The 17,260-nt window shown below is 34.0% G+C and overlaps 1 protein-coding gene across 1 annotated transcript in view; it reads right to left on the minus strand.

The window, feature by feature from the left end:
- Window positions 1-1,948: 1,948 nt before the first annotated feature.
- The window catches only part of LOC134421294 (sodium channel protein type 2 subunit alpha-like), a 67,477-nt gene continuing 52,165 nt past the window's right edge, over window positions 1,949-17,260 (minus strand). Inside the window, exons 23-29 of the mRNA XM_063162022.1 lie at window positions 15,355-15,477; window positions 12,835-13,116; window positions 10,546-10,599; window positions 9,237-9,374; window positions 7,436-7,540; window positions 6,074-6,344; window positions 1,949-5,228 (exon numbers count right to left, since the gene is read on the minus strand). Coding sequence (XP_063018092.1) covers window positions 4,036-5,228; window positions 6,074-6,344; window positions 7,436-7,540; window positions 9,237-9,374; window positions 10,546-10,599; window positions 12,835-13,116; window positions 15,355-15,477 — 2,166 coding nt within the window. The 3' untranslated portion in view covers window positions 1,949-4,035. The remainder of the gene's footprint in view (window positions 5,229-6,073; window positions 6,345-7,435; window positions 7,541-9,236; window positions 9,375-10,545; window positions 10,600-12,834; window positions 13,117-15,354; window positions 15,478-17,260) is intronic.

The following is a 17,260-nucleotide window of genomic DNA, read 5'->3' on the forward strand; positions in this document are numbered from 1 at the left end:
CACTGGTCTTTCCTCCTTTGTTAAAATTACTTCAGTGCTGAATTAGCTCCAGTTAATTCTGTAAGCTCGTTACTCTTTTATGACTGTGCACATGGTAGTACTGCTGCATTAGCTCATGTGAGGCACTGGGACTTCTGGGAACACTTGCATGGGAACAGCATTAAGCTGTGCTGCCCTATGAATTAATTTGTAATGTACTGAACAGGAATATGTCTCCTTTCTGGGCATTCATGTGGAAATTTTTTCATCTGGAAACTCATTAAGGAAAAGTACCAAGTAATGAACTTATACTAGGAGAGTGACTTAGCTCCACTGTCAGCATTACTAATGCTCTCTTTTTGGCAATACGTGACAGATAAGAAGTTGAACACAGAGTGGAAGGCATTTTGTCTGTGGTTGGACATGTTGAAAATTCACCTGGACATGGATCAGTATAGTCGTACAGTGAGGATTTTAGGAGCTAATAAAATAAGGAATCCTACTTTGCTGACTGGAAACAAAGGAGGATTTACAGTAGGGAAGGAATACAAGCACAATATGGTAGTAGTATAAAATTATGCTCGACTGGAATAGCCATCACTACTGGCTTGCCTAGTAGCATGTGGAGTGTTCTTTGAAATGTCTTTTCCATTCACATGCATTGGAAGCATAGGAGTGCAGTAATGTGAGGTTTAAATTATACAAATCCAACTGATTTCTGTGTGATAAAGGGAAGAAGTTGTTCACAGAAGCAGCGAAGGGTAATTAGGAGGACATACATGCCCTCAAAGTGAGCCTGTTCACAGACCAGGTTGGACCAAGACCCTCAGCCATTTCTGCTAGTCCATGCCAAAGGCACTGTCAGTGTTTTTGCACATACCGTGCTTGGTAGTAGATGGATGCAATAACCTCAGTTTACAGAGAACTGTAAGAGACTCCAGGTTCCTGAAAATGAATTATTAAGTTCCATTCCTCATCAGGAATTGGACTCAGTGATCCTTGTGGGTCCCTTTCAACTCAGCATTTTCTGTAAACTAGTGAAGTATGGCTTCCTTATTGCATACTTGTCCAACTCAGAGACAGCTGCAGCAACTGCTGATGCTCAGTGAATTAAGAGTTTTTGATAGACTTTAATGTTACAATGTTCCATCAGTTATTTCATGGTTATATGAGAAATTTAATATTCAGCCAAAATATGTTCAATATGGTATAATATCCACAGAATAAGGAACACTGAAAACATGCCAGTGAGTAAACTCCAGGAATATTCTACTTACTGTTAATTTTGAAGTGTAATGATAAATTTTAAATTAGATAATATAATAATGTATTTCAGTGTCCTATATCTTTCTGCCCTTGAACAGCTTGATGACATCCATATTAAGTCAAACTGTGTTATCATTTAACATCCAGGTACTTTGGTTATGAACACTACTTGTCACAGCTCAGCATCAGTGTTATCCCTTACTTGTGAGATCAGCTGAGATGGCATTTATTAATTTTGAGAATTACTGGAATAAAAAAGAATCACTAGGCAACTAAAACCAACTGTTTGCAATAACATTTAGTCACTTGGCTAAATGTTAAATGGGACCAAAAAAAAAAAACTTCACTGGAAAGTTTATTTGCATATTTAGGACTCATAAAACATGGGCAGCTTTGGTAGCAGTAGTGAGGAGTGCCTTTATGGCTGAGGAGGGCTTTTGAGGGCTAAGAGACATTTTGGGATTTGAATTGTGTAGGTATCCTGTTTTATTCCAAGACAATATGCTGATAACAAAGAAGTAAAAAGAAATGCAGTTTGATCAAAGTTCTCAGATTTTTTTTTATAAGTATTTTACATAGAAGTTGAAATATGAAGAATAAGGTATTTAGTTTTAGGGAAAAAGAAAGTAATTCTTATTTGCACCAAAGTCAGTTTTTATCTTGCTTTAAACAACTGAAGGTCAGAGACAAAGCAAAATAAACATAATTTTTAAAAAAGAAATCTTTATTTTTTTGGCTCATATGTAATATTGTTTGCGTTGTTTATGATAATAACAATTTCTTGCATGCATTTCACCAACACATTACAAGTCAAAAGCATTTGTAAAAGAAAGATTCTACATTTAATGTTAGCTTGTGTATGAAACACAAAATGTCCTGATGTCCTCGATTATACAAATGTGCCATTTTTTTCTTGGGAAATATTTTATTTGTACAAGTCTAGTGAACTGTGATTCAAAAAAGAATAAGAGTAGACTATGTAAACAGACACTGCAAGACAGCAAGGATTTAATCAACTATGAGACTATCTTGGAATTTCTGATGCAAATAGTGCTTAGAAATTCACACATTCCCCTAATGCTTTCCTTGCTATGTCCTGTAACTATTTGGAAACAAGCTGGGTTCCAGATTTACACAATTTACTTCACATTGGAATATATGCAAATATATTATTAAAACAAGATAGTCTACAAATACTCACTTTTTTTTCCCCATAGTGTGATGATGCCAGTTTGGAATTACTGTGGTTAGAAAATAAGCCAAGTGAATGAGGAAAGAAATATAAGAAACAGTGATCTAAACTTGAAGACACTTTTCTTATATACAGAACTGTTGCCAAATGGTATTTCTTTACATTATTTATATATGCTAACCACATTGTCAACAGGTTTAACAGTTTGCAATATGGCCTGTACAGTCTGATTCTACACGACATAGCAGCCACTTCAAATTTAAAATGCAAAACTTAAAAAGCTCATAAATAGCTGCAAACTATTGCTTAATGATTTGAAAGAATGAGGTCTGGTTGGACAACTTGATTCACTTCATCACTGACACTTGGCTTCCTATAGTGGAGACTGTGGACAGTGAAGGAGCAAGGTACAGCAGCAACAGCATTGACATGCATCAGTGATGCTCTCCTATCTATGACACAGAATTCAACATGTCCCGTTGAGCTCTTGCAAATTAACCATACTGTGGTACATATCTGATGCAATTCAATGCGGCAAAGCCATTTAATTCTATGTTCAAATATGCACAACAGTATACTGTTAATATTTACATGGAAAAGGTATTTAATGGATTCACTGGATATTGGAGATAATGACAGAAGACAGTAACCAAAGAATAGCCCAGGAAAAAAGAACCAAACAAAACCAAAACAAAACAAAAGAACTCCCAGATATATTTTGGTGAAGCTATTTTTCCAGTGCAGAAACTGCACAATATTTTTTGAACTGTAAATATTTTAACATAAACAAGAACTTATTCATGTTTAGTCATTCACATAAAAATAAGTCATTGCAGATTCCTGTAAATTAGAGGAGACTCTCCAGGCACATTAATCTGGATGCACATAGTCTGGATGCAACCATACAAGTATTTAGAATACTTCAAATTTAAGAGCAACCCTGAAACATGGAAGTTCTTAAAATCTTCACCTTTGTGCAATGTCATATTTTTATTTATGCATGATTGACAAGTGCAGCATGTCTATGCAAATCACTCCTATCTGTACATTATAGAGAATCTGAGAGTAGAACTCCTGGTCCTCATACCTCTTTCCCCAACATAAAACCTATTACAAAAATAGTCACATGTAATAGTAAACAACCTGTGAATTAAAAAATGATAAATACACTAATACAGTTTTTGTAAAAATATGACAAATGTGGCAGTTGCATTACAAACAGTGAAGAGAATTACTGTTCTACATGTTGTGGAAATAAAGTATCTTTTTGCACTCACTTCATGCTCCATCTTCTCTATGGAGCCACCTTTTCCCTTATTCTTAGCAGTGTCAGCTGTAGTGAAAACAGAAACCTCTTGTCAAGTTTTTTACCCTGATTAACAGAGTCACAGTCTGATGATGGAGGTTCACTGTTTTGTTATAGGCACTGACCTTAAGTATATATATAATGTATATATATGCACACACGCGCGCGCACACGCACACACACACATGTGTAAAAACTGTCAGTTTGGCATAAATCTCCTGCAGGAGTCCAGTTGATGATTCATTCGCAAAGACTGTAAACAAGTTGTCCAATTAACAAAATTCTTAGATCATTATTTTTTATTTTCCCTGATGTCTTTACCTTTGTAGTTCTTTTCTGCTTTATCTTTTTCATATTTTTCTTTGTCTGGCTTTGTTACACTGTCATAAGAGGGTGGGGAAGTTGTAGAAGAACTCTCATCTGTTTTTTCTGGGGTGGAGTTTCCTTTTAGTTTATCAATAATTATCTCTTTTATAATGTGTCCATCTCCTTCTTTGTTTTTATTTCTATTATATATACTAGACACCTGTTTAACTTTTACCCTTAAGAGGTGACGTCTGTAAGCACGCTGAATGATGACAGCAGACACCTCCTCCTGCTTTCGTTTCAGTGTGGTTGTAATTGGTTCATAGGAGACTTTAGAAGGATTGGCTGCCATAAACCGATCTTCCATCTGTATTCTGAGGGCGTCCATCTCCCCACTTTCCCCCAAAACACGCTTTGTGAAAGCAAACAAGATGTCAAGGCAGTGAATTCTGTCACCGCTCACCATGGGCAGATCCATTGCAATCAGCTGGACTTTGTTGGGTTTTGCTATGAGAAGAGGTGGATCTAATGAAGCGGCAAAATCTGATAATTTACTATATTCTATGAATTGTGTTGCATCGGGGTCAAACTTCTCCCAGACTTCATAGAACATCTCAAAGTCATCCTCGCTCAAGGGTTCAGCGCTTTCTTCAGTAGCAACACTGAAGTTCTCCAAAATCACAGCAATGTACATGTTCACCACTACCAGAAAGGATATGATAATGTAGCTGACAAAGAAGAAAATCCCAACAGAAGGATTGCCACAGTCACCTTTCACAGAGCTCCCTGGATGATCTTTATGAGGGTCACAGTCTGGCTCCCCACTGTTGAGAATTGGGGCGAGCAAACCGTCCCAGCCAGCGGACGTGGTGATCTGGAACAGGCAGATCATGCTGTTGCCAAACGTTTCAAAGTTGAACATGTCATCAATCCCAACTTCCCTCTTGACGTAGGCAAAGTTGGACATGCCAAATATGGCATAGATGAACATGACCAGGAAGAGCAGCAGCCCAATGTTGAACAAGGCAGGGAGAGACATCATCAAAGCAAAAAGCAGAGTGCGGATTCCCTTAGCGCCTTTAATGAGGCGCAGGATTCGACCGATCCTGGCAAGCCGGATGACTCTGAATAGTGTGGGAGATACAAAGTACTTCTCAATCATCTCAGCCAAAAACATACCTGGGAAAAAAACAGTGAATAATTAAAATAGAATTTTAAATTAATTAATTAATTACCTATAGAAAGATTTAGTTATTGCTATCTCAAATATAATCAGTGTAGGGATTCTATGCTATAGCAAAAATTATACAAGTTATTACATTTTATTGAAAGCTGTTAATAAGGTGAAAGCATCTCTTCTTATGTTGAAATGTTATCCTAGAGAAGGTAAATAAGTAAAATAAAGACTGATTATAGCAAGTAGGTAGTCCCTGTGTAAGCTTTCAGTAGTTCTTCAAATTATTGGGAAAGGGATGTTTATGTCTTAGATACAGCTAATTCTTGAAGCTGAGCCTATAAGCACTTTCTTTATGAAGGATGATATTGGCTTAATTTCTGCAAGTCAGAGATTTCTTCAACAGATCTATGTTTTATCAGCCCAATCTTTCTCAGATTTGTCACTCATTTGCACCTTGGACAGTCACTAGATTTTAACTGACAAATCTTAATTAGCAAAAGTAAAAAATCTCACCCATTTCACATAATTTTCAGTTTTAGTATTGAAAGTAAATCTGTGGTTAGTTTGCATATACCACTAAACATTCCTCTTTATATTTGTACACATTACTCTAATGTGCCAAACAGTTCCATTATGTCTTTTGATGTGGAAAATGACAGTGAATCTAATGGGAGAGATAAAAATCTTTTATGCAACATTGCATATATTGTGTGCTAGATAATATGAAGATCTGAATCAATACGTAAGCCATAGGAAAAAGGAAATTCCACAATCATCATTAACATACTTGAAACAAATGTTTCCTATTACTTCCAGTAATTCTTTCTTGAAAGTGAGTTGCTCTTACCTACTATGGAGAGAATCACAACCACAAAATCAAAAATATTCCAGCCTATAGTGAAGTAGTAATGGCGAAGTGAAATCAATTTCAGGACAAATTCTCCAGTGAAAAGGACAATGAACACCAGGTTAATCCGGGATAAAATTGTTTCCATTTCTTTACTCTGATCATCTGTTTCTACCATCATTGTGACCATGTTAAGGCAGATGAGGATCATGATGCTGATGTCAAATACTTGTTTGGTTACAAAATCAAAGATCATGCCTTGGAATTTGTTCTGCAAACACAAAGATGGAATACAGTTTATACAGTGAAAATAATTTTCTTTTAAAATGCCAAATGAGAAAACAACACCCTTCAAGATTTAGGAGAGCAAAGCGAGACTCATTCACAATAGAGGCAGTAAGCCTAACACATGCTGGTTTATGACTCATCTTGCTAGAGTGAATCAAGAAGTTCACCAATGTTGGCTGAAGAGGCAAGAAGGGAAATGCTGCAATAATAAGAGTAATAACAATGACAGTTAATATTATCGGGGTGAATGGGTGGTGTAAATTGATAGCCAGCAAGAGTACCAGCTGAATAAAAGCTAATTTTCTTCTCTTTATTCTCAGATGGTTTTAGAATGCTAACCCTCTTTCTTTCCTAAACTAATTGTGCTTGGTGAGATCATTGGACTGCTGAAGACACGTCTCAAACACACCATGACTGTAATATCCTAGTTTTTCTTTAGTACTTAGCTCAATGTTTTTTGCCATATGTCTCTCCTTAGAAAGTCTATTTTTAACCACTTGGTGCATAAGGTGCAACAAGTATTTTATTTTTTTAAACAGCGTAGGAGTTCAGTAAATAACAAGAGTAGTGTCTTATCTTAGAGACATATTTATCCTAGTCTATGTTTTACTCCCTAGGACATTCTTTTTCTCTGTAAGATTTTCTGCATCTGTCCTTCTCAATAGGTTACCAGTGCCCCTTTCTGTCTTCAGCAGCAAGGGCCAGTGCATTCCCATTTCCTACAAATTCTCTGTGAGGAGAAAAAACAGAAAATGAAGTTTATCCCTGGTAACAAGAACCAATAAATGATCCAAACAATTGTGGTTTTCCAGGACTTAGGCAAGGAATGTTGAAATTTATCATTATTAAATTTAACATTATTAAATAATTTTGTTCATACTTCAGTGTGTATGTTTTTAAACAAAATATTAATGATCTAATCTGATGGATTCAAAAAGGGACAATTTCTACCTTTACAAGAAAATAAATGGAAAAAATATTTTCTTTCCAGACCTATAACATTATCTTGTGGACAAGACTATATTCCCAAATGAGTATTTAATTTAAGGGATGTGAAAATCAAATCACTCGTACCACTGGCCTCGGTATAGGTTTCTGTGGCTTTTTGGATCCCAATTTTTTCATTGCATTGTAATATTTCTTCTGTTCTTCTGTCATAAATATATCCTGACCTCCAAAGTAAAGAAATAATATCAAAATTAATTAGTATCCACACATAGAACATTTATTTACAGTATGTCTCCCTGTAATATATTATTAAAATTATATTTAATTTATATAAAAAGGAAGGGGTTTTTTTCAGGTGTTTATAGGGTGGATGCTCATATACACTCCTAACACACAGGAAAAACCCATTACTGGTGCCTTGTCAGCTTGGCAATTGAGTTTTTCCAATGTTTCCATGCTCACTTTTGCTGAAATGGCTGAAGGCATTCTTGCTCTACTGGTGCTGTTCAATAACTTGGTGATTAGGATATGTTTAGTGAATAGGAAGAGGACTAGTGCCTTGCATGGCCTATCTTCTGTATAGACTTCCAGGATTACAGTTAGACAAGACTAAAAGAGGCATAACTTTGAGGCAGAAGTTGTGTTAGGAGAGTGTATTAGTATCTAATCCATGGGTTTTAACAGCAAAAAACCCCCCACCTTTGATGTAAAATTAGGAAAAGTAATTCATGTCATGCCATAGCAAATTAAAACACCACTGGAAGGAACCTTGACAAACTCAAATCAGCCTTTGTTTGCAGACACAAATGCTGCCAGTCAGACGTGCAAGTGTCTGACTGACTTCCAGTATAGGTGAATTGTGCTTATTGATGAATCTTCACTGAGTCAGACGGAAGCACAGTGTTAGCATCACTGTCTGCTAAATTGGCCATCACAGCCTGAAGCATCACAAAATTGATAGTAACCCCAGACATGTTTAGGAAGCTAAAGAGTATTTTCACAAGGGAAAATTTCTGTAGTTCACAGTTTTCTTTTACCAGAGATTCTGTCTGGTATTGCTGTTATTTAATTGGTGATTGAAAAAAAACAAATCATATGAAACTGCTTTTTCACAGCACGCAAAAATTTAGAATGACCCTGGCATTTGAAAACTAAAAACTGTGAGGCTTCAAAATATTTTAAATGTGATTATTTGTATTTTTATATTCTAAGGTTCTTTAAAACTGAACTGTATGCATTATCAATACAACTATTTTAAACACACTTTTATGTCAAAAATACGCAGAAAAAAACCACTATTCCCTGTATATCTTTGCTTTACTACTGATAAAAATGATAGATTGCATTTGTGTCTAATGAATTAATCTCATTCTTATAGAAGTGTTAGAAAAAAAAGCCCTTATGTGCACAATTTTACTTATACCTACAAGCCTATTCATAAGAGGGCTATTTGACTTACTCTTAACTTATTGTTTAATCAGTTTGCAGATCTGTTATTCACTGTATCAACACAATGCCATATTTTGTCTTCATTAAGCATCAAGAGTTTGTAAGAATAATTATAATGAATGTACCTTAATTTATCTTAATACTTTAGAGTAAATTGAAAAATAAATTATTTCATGCCAGATCATAGTGCATCTAATCAAACCAATAATTCACGATCACTTTTCACATCCTCATTTTAACTATACACTCAAATTGCAAATTATTATGAACCAACTTTTCATTTCTCAAAAAGCTAAAAATGCAAAGTTCAGAATCACATCCACAAATTTTAGTACAGATAATTATTTATTATTTTTTAAGACACACTTCACTTCAAGTCTTGAAATTACTTTTGATTTTTATTAGCCTTAGAGAAATAACTTTTTAATTCTTTATAGCTAGTAATTCAAACCAATATGGAAATATTTTAAATACTTATCTTCTTTTTTTGTTGGTTGAAGTTGTCTATAATAACACCAATGAAAAGGTTCAAGGTAAAAAATGATCCAAATATGATAAAGATGACAAAATAGAGATACATATACAAGTTGTCCTCATACTTAGGTTGATCTTTTACCTACCAAAGAAAAAATAAATTATTACCGATGAGAATATTAGATGTAAAAACAATACGTATAATTTAGAATTTGGTATATGCCATCTCAGAAAAGCTATGAAAACCACTAATTTATTAAAAGGAGCACTAATTTATTATAAAGAGCACTAATTTATTAAAAAGATCCAACCTGTCCATTCCAATCAATATTTGGAGAACCGGAAGCTGACAGAATTATTGCTCATATATAACTTTTAAGTAAACGTGCTCACAGATTTGTTTCTGTATGTACACATATAAAAAGTGCCTCATATAGAAGAAGTAAGCAAGGTGGGATGTAGAGCAGTCATTCATACTTAAAATTTTATTAGCAGAAATCTAAATATTTTATATTGTGTTCAGTATATTATCATGGAACAGAAACAATAAGTTTTACTACTGCCTAAATCTCCCTGTAACTCTTTTGGTCTTGCATGAACATTCTTACATCCAGCTAGGAACAGCTGCTTTCAAGAAATATCTAGTGAATATAGGTTTTGTGAAAAGCATTAAATTGAGGAAATTTGGAAGGAAGATTTTGTTATTGTCTCGGTTTATCTGGATGCCACATCCCAGCATCTGCACCTCTAGAGCACAACAAGCTTGAGTGTGGAAATGCTAATGAAACAGAGTGTTTTACTCTGGATATCACTAACATGACCATTTGTTTAAGTTAAACAGAGTATTAGTTTTGTAGCCAAAATAAAAAACTAATCCCCAGAAAGCTTAACAGGTGATCTTCAGCCTTAAAATCTAATTGCACTAAAATATCTAGGTAACATAGGCACTCAACCTAAGGAAACAACAAAATGCACAGTTACAAATTATAAAACCTGATTAATGTATTCCTTATTTAATAACTTCATAATATAATCTTAAATTAATTAATACTTATGATTACCAAAATAATTTGTCAAAAACCTATTATTTGTTCTATTACACTAACTTTATAATTTTAAAAAAATCCACTTCAATTAATTTAGCTTTTTTGGCTAAACAGAAGGAAGTGAGATTCTTTCCAGCAAAAACTCTGAGAATCAAAAAAATATTTATTGATGCTGGCTATAATTCTTTGTTGTGTATGTAGCTGTTTAAATTTTATACTCTGTATCAGAAAATAATCAACAGCTGACTTTGAAAGATTTACACTTACATCTCGTGAATCAACAGCAGCATACATAATATCCATCCATCCTTTGAAAGTAGCCTAGAAATAAAATAAAATTGTTTATCTTCCCCATAAAAATACTTAATACATAAAATAACTAAGTTATTTATTTATCTGGACCTCCACTTTTAATAAAATCACGTGTAAATTTCTGAACTATACTTGACAACACAGGCATCATAAATATTTTTTCTAGTAAAACTTTCTTTTTGACACTTTTATTTTTAGTTGTTCAAATAATATTAAAAACCAGCTCTTAAGATGTCAACAAGTGGACAGTATATTTGGAGCTGCAGATGTTTACTTTGCAGATGAAGAATGATAGATTTAGACAGATATTAATGCTGGAGATATGTAGGTAGGATCTACTAGAATCACTCATGGCCACTGCCATTTTATTAACTTTACAACATGAATTGATGGAATCACTAATATAACTTCTGGACAGAAACCAACATGGGTCTGAATGGGGTTTTTTCTGTGTCTAAACTGACCTGGTATTTTTAGAAATGTTTTAATCCCGCATAGCTAAAAGGAATAGACTGTTCAAAGTAAAAATATACTTTGTTTCCTGAGAGATTTGTCTTAAAGAAGACCAAAAAGTGAACTGTGTAAGAGATGTAAAGAGTAAAAAGATCTGCCATCATTACTTCAAGGAGTTTATTTTAATGCATGCAGGACGTCCATTTTTTCAGGAACACCAAAACTGATGTGACATGCTGGTTGAAAGTGTGAGTGTGCAACCACTAGCCAGGGTTTCCAAGCTTATTCATAATAAAGGAAAAAGAGCTAGAAAGCCTGTGAAATGAACAAAGACATCACTCCTGAGGAGATTCGGGAGAGGAACCATTCCAAGGAGTATATTTCCATCTGTGCTTGCGAGAAATGGCTTTGGTGCTTTGGTACAAATGCCAGTTTCCACAGCAGAAACTTGCACTCTGGAAGCCTTTGTATCCTCCTGAATCTTGCAGTGCAATGCCAGTTACCAAGAAGGTGTGCTTCAAGCCAGGCTTCACACATCTTTTTGGCTCATCTGGCAATTGCCAGCCATTTGGTGCACTTTGCATAGCAATATTAGGAAAGGTTCAGAGTTAAATAAGAACAATAAATACAGAAGAGTGAAAGAATAATGTTAATGGAGGCAATCAAATGAAGATGTGACACAAAACATGCTCAAAGATCCCTTAACCTCTGTGGGGAAAGTAAAGGTTAGAAGGAATATTTGAAAAGGAAAATTATGAAAAATCAGAAAAAAAATTTAAAAAAAAGAGCAAGAAGAAGAATGAAAGGTTCACAGTAGTGAAGTAGACTGTCTGGATGTATGACACAGATGACATTTATACACAGCTTCAAGAGCAGCAGTTTTCCTTACACATCTTCAGAGGCAATGATGGCCATGATATCTGAAGCCAGAGAATCATTCAGTACTACTACTCAGCACATAAGAGTCACATTGCCTTTACAGGCAAAACATTTTAATCTAGGTAGTTAATTTTGGAATTAAGGTCAGCTAGAAATACTGACCTGCTCTGAGATAGAAGGGACAAGCATATCATTCTTAGATAACTTTGAATATCAGAGCTGTAAATATTTTTTCATTCAGTGGCACTGAAGGTTGACTTACAGAGTAGTGATTCTACAATCATCTAAATATAATTACATGCTTTCTTGCTTGTGTTTTGAATCAGATCCTAGCTTTAGAAGCTCCATTCTCATCAAGGAACCTGTAAAGAGCTAAGGTCTTAATTTATTTGACACAAATAAAATATGCTCAGAACCTAGAATAAAAGCAGTTCTGAACAGTGCATAAGATAAGTAATTGAAGGAGAAATGCAATTTACAGATTTTGTATAAGTAGTAGTAATTAATGGAATGAATATGCTATGCAATAACATCCAGTATTTCACAAGGATAATACTTATTTAAATTTAGAAGTTACATAATACTTATTTAGTATACTATAATGACTCTTTATAAGCATTAAGGAATATGATAGTTCTATACTGTACACCCCTAAAGAGATTCTTTTATTTTCTACACTTACTATTTTCACATTATTATTATCATCATCCTGAGACTGTATTTTCTAGTCTTGGAAAGGAAAATTACTCTACTATCATTAAAAAAAATAATACAAGAAACAATGTAATAGAGTTCCGTGAGCTGTACATTATTGCTATGAAGAAATTGTTCCTCTACTTTACAGTCTTAACTTGCCTATTTTTCCTAGATACCTTTAAAAACAGCAAAAAGAAAATGTATACATTTACTTACTACTTGAAGCAGAGCAAGATATCCAGCTCCTACATTATCGAAGTTTACTTTCACATTCTTCCATCGGGCACTTTGATTGCTTTTTATGAGTTCCACACACTGAGTATAATTGTTGACATCACTGATATCAAACATCTCACCAGTTGTGGTGTTGACACAGTGATAGAATTTCCCAGCAAAAAGATTTACTCCCATGATGCTGAAGATTAGCCAGAATATAAGACATACCAGCAATACATTCATGATAGATGGGATTGCTCCTACAAGGGCATTTACAACCACCTAGTGTACAAATTAGACAAAATAGCCACTTAGCTTACAGAAAGAAAATTAAAAATACTTGAAAATACTTCAAAAATTTTAGAACAGTATTATTATGGGATGGACAGTTTAAATATTACAATAAAATTTGTGGGAGAAATTTTAATGAAGGTTTAATAAAATGCTAATGAGATTGGAAAAAGCAAGAAATAAAATGAGATGGAAACAAAGACAATGCAAAAGTCTGAAAAAAATCAAAAAGCAAAAGAAAACCTGTTAGTAGCAAGATGAATTCTTAGCATTTGTGTGCTCTAGAGAAAAAGAGAGAAATAAATGTTAAATTCCAGCAATATAAATTAAAATACATAAATAGAAAATAAAACCATGAAAAGCTCAAAGAATGATGATGTGGAAGACTAAATAAAAATGTCTGCATGTAAAGCTATCATTACTAATGATTTTATTATTAGAAAAGTTATGTATATATTGGCATCAGTGTATTTTAGTATCCACACAGAATGCAACAAAATTAGGGATATCTTATTTAATCATTATTAACAGCATTTGCTGTAAGTCTTGGTTTTAAATTACCTGGGCTCATTATAGTTGCTCTTACATGTATCCTTCTTTTTCTTTTTAATTGGTTGCATTTAATTCCCTTGAGCTTCTGTGTATGGGCAAGGGGCAATAAAAGACGTGATTAAATCCTTGGACAAAACTTTTATCTTAGTTATTGTGGAGGGATAGAATGTAAGAGACTAGTGCAGAAGGTGGTCTCACCCCTGAGGAGCTGCAGCTGCACTAATCACCAAAGATTAGGAACAGGCCTGTCCTTAATAGGCCACAGCTGTGTCCAATAAGGAGGAGTGCTATAAAAGGGAGGGTTAGCTGGGTGAGAGGTGAGTTGTGGTTTGTTGGCTGTGCTGTGAGGAGCTGTCCATGAGACATCACCAAGAAGGTATAGAACTTCTAGAAATAAGCTGAACAGCAACTAATAGTTGTCAATAAGTTGACAAGTTATTGTAATTCAGCTAAAAGAAAGTTGCAGGTATTCAAGCAATAATTTTCTAGCAAATCAGTAGAGACTGCAATAGTCTTTTGCGTGTAGGTTTGAAAAAGTTAGTATTTTTCACTTCACTAAGCTGACCAAAAGTAGTCTAGCATCAATAGAAGTTTTTCTTATTTATTAGATAGACACTTGATGTGTTGTTTGTATTGCCAGTCGTGAAAACCAGTGGTGATGGTGATGTGCACAGGACACTCTTCCCCACGCTGGCAGGTGTAACCACCGCTAGGATATCGGCAGCCTTGCCCAGACAGGAACCACATTATTTATTTGGCAGGTGAAGACCTATGACTGAACTATAAATAAGTATTGCAGCATTGGGGTATTTTGAGGTGAAAGGTTAAAATGACATTTCTCAATAAAGTTTTAATTTTTTTATTTTTTATGTATCAGTCTTTCAGTAAGTAGCACGGTCTGCTATTGTTTATAATAGGGTTTTTCCAGGAGGGGTTTTTTTTCGGTTGGTTTGTTTTTGTCAGATTGGCAGAATGTGAAAATGACAATCTCCTCAACAGGTGGATTTTAGTGCTATTTGCATTCATATGAAAGAAAAGGTCTCTAGCCAAGGAAATTATTTCAAATCTCTCCCCTTCTATACTTCCAAATCTATCCTTATTTCATGTGTCTTTTCAAAAAACCTTTCCCTAATACTACAGCATTTACTGTGGGATTTCTTTCCCCAGGTAGGTAGACAGGGAGACACAGTGAAGCTTTAGTTTCTGGTAAGCCACTCTTGTCAGCTTTTTCACGTTTTGGTGGTTTGTTTTGCTTTCTGGCTAATTGGGTTTCATCCTAAACTACTGACAAACTAATAGAATTGAAGTTAGCTACATAAATTGAGTGAAAAATTTCCCAGATAAACTGTAGGAAAAAACCTCCCACCCTCTACTGTAAAATTTGTCATGTCCTTTCATTTTTCTAGGTCCACAAATCAATGGCAATTTTTACAGTCGGGGGGCTGGGAAAACACAACTATGCAGCAGTGAGCAGGCAAATTTAATGAGCTCAAGGTCTAATTTTCAAATGTAAGGTGTACATTGGCCTTATTTGTAAGGACATGTTGAAAGGCCTTTTTCCACACATTTCTGCATGCCTTCCCATGTTGGAGTTCTTTGAAGAAAGCATGAGTGTAATCATTAATACATCAATTTTTGTATGCATACATTTGTTCAGACTCATTCATTTTTTCTCACCCTCATTCCTTCAAATCGTGACAAGGCTCTTAAAGGTCTTAAAGCTCTTAATGTCCGTAGCGATTTAATGGCACCAAGTTCAGAATAGCCCAGAGCATTGGCTATTAAACTAACCAATGAGACCTATCAAATACAGAAAAAATATTTTAAAAATAATTCTACAGTGTTTATTTTAAAAGAACAGAAATTCAAGCAACAAATCAACAGTGACAAGTTGTAGAATGCCACCATGTTCATACTTGCTGGAAAGGCAAGAGATCTTATAAAGGCATGGTTAAAAAAGGAACATATTCTATTAAATGTCTGTCTATTATGGTTGGATAGGGTTTAACAGTCTTATGGAAGTATACTGTTGGTGAAAGATAAATTTTTCAGAAAACTTTAAGGACAAAATAGCCATACTTTCTGTAACTTCATTAAGGTTCAACTTTTCAAACAATTTAAAATTCTGAATATATTAAATTGTTTTATTAACATCTGTCAATATTGTGAATATCCATAAATACTAATAATGACATATAAACACTAATATAAATAATAATATATAACAATGAATAAACAATAGCCTATAAGCACTAACATAAATAATATCTAAAACACTAATAATATCTATGTACACTAACATCTATAGACACTAATAATATAATAAATATTGTAGTAGCTAATTACAAATATTTGTTAAAAATAATACTTCTAAGTGGAACAGTTTATAACAACAATAACCAGGATATTTCAGAAATATGTATTTAAAGAGGTGGTACTATCTCACTTGCCTGGCAAGTCTCTGGTTTTTTTTTTTAATCTTGTGAGTATAGAAAAATATTATGGGATAGATATTAACAGCTGCTCACCTTATAGCAGTAAGAGCTTTATTATCTACAACAGTTAAGATCCTATGCATGTTATTGGGATTTTGTTAAAAGACAACCCACTTAAGTAAGGAGCAACTAATTTGCTCCTCAAATGGAACTGGGCTTTAGACAGTGTTAATATGGAAGGAATTAATTTTCTTCAAGCAGTTTTGGAGACAGGGGTGGGGAAAACCCGTGCCTTACTCATATTTTATTCATTTCTACCACCAAAAGCATAGATGATATGTAAATGAGCATAGGCATATTTTGCTCCTTCAGAAAATCTCTCAAATGTTAATTTCTGTGCCTCAGTTTAAAGAACTCTTCAAAGACTCTACAGAAATAGGAATTCCCTGATAATGGTAGTAAGACTTTGACCATTATATGAAAAGTCGGTTTCCTATGTTTAGGAAAAAAGAACATAAAGAACAATTAGATGACTCTCAAACACAAGAGTTACAAGACCATGTCTAAGAAGGCCAGTCCAAGAGCAAATACAAATCAATTATTCATTGCTATGTTGCTATCTATATTATCTAACAGAAAATAGTGTTTTAGTGAATTCATATTGCTGGACATTTCAACTGGATTTTATGTCAGAATGTAATTCTTTTTAACAAAGGAAAGGATTATTTTATTGCTCTAATGGATAAATTGAACTTGCTGTGATTTATAAGCATATTAAGAAGAAAATCTTACTGATTTTCTTTATCTGTAACTGAAGTCTGTTCACTTACTAGAGATAAGTATTTTTCAGCCATTATATTAAATATTGACAATAATTATTATTAATAATTATCATTAATACAATTTCTTTTTCCTGTGATGCTAACAGGGAGAGGAATCCTATTTGTCTTTAGTCACCCATATGTTCCAGAGATAAGAGATGGAATTTTCTCTATTTTTAATAGAATATTCATTTATTCACTTAAATCAACAAGGTACCCAGGCATAACAATAAACCTTAGTATAAAGACAGCACATCTTATTAATTAAAAATAAATGATGAAACAAATATTTTAAAAATATCTCTTTCACTGGGAGAGTAAGGTGTC

Source organism: Melospiza melodia, chromosome 8, assembly GCF_035770615.1.
Source record: "Melospiza melodia melodia isolate bMelMel2 chromosome 8, bMelMel2.pri, whole genome shotgun sequence".
Taxonomy (NCBI): domain Eukaryota; kingdom Metazoa; phylum Chordata; class Aves; order Passeriformes; family Passerellidae; genus Melospiza; species Melospiza melodia.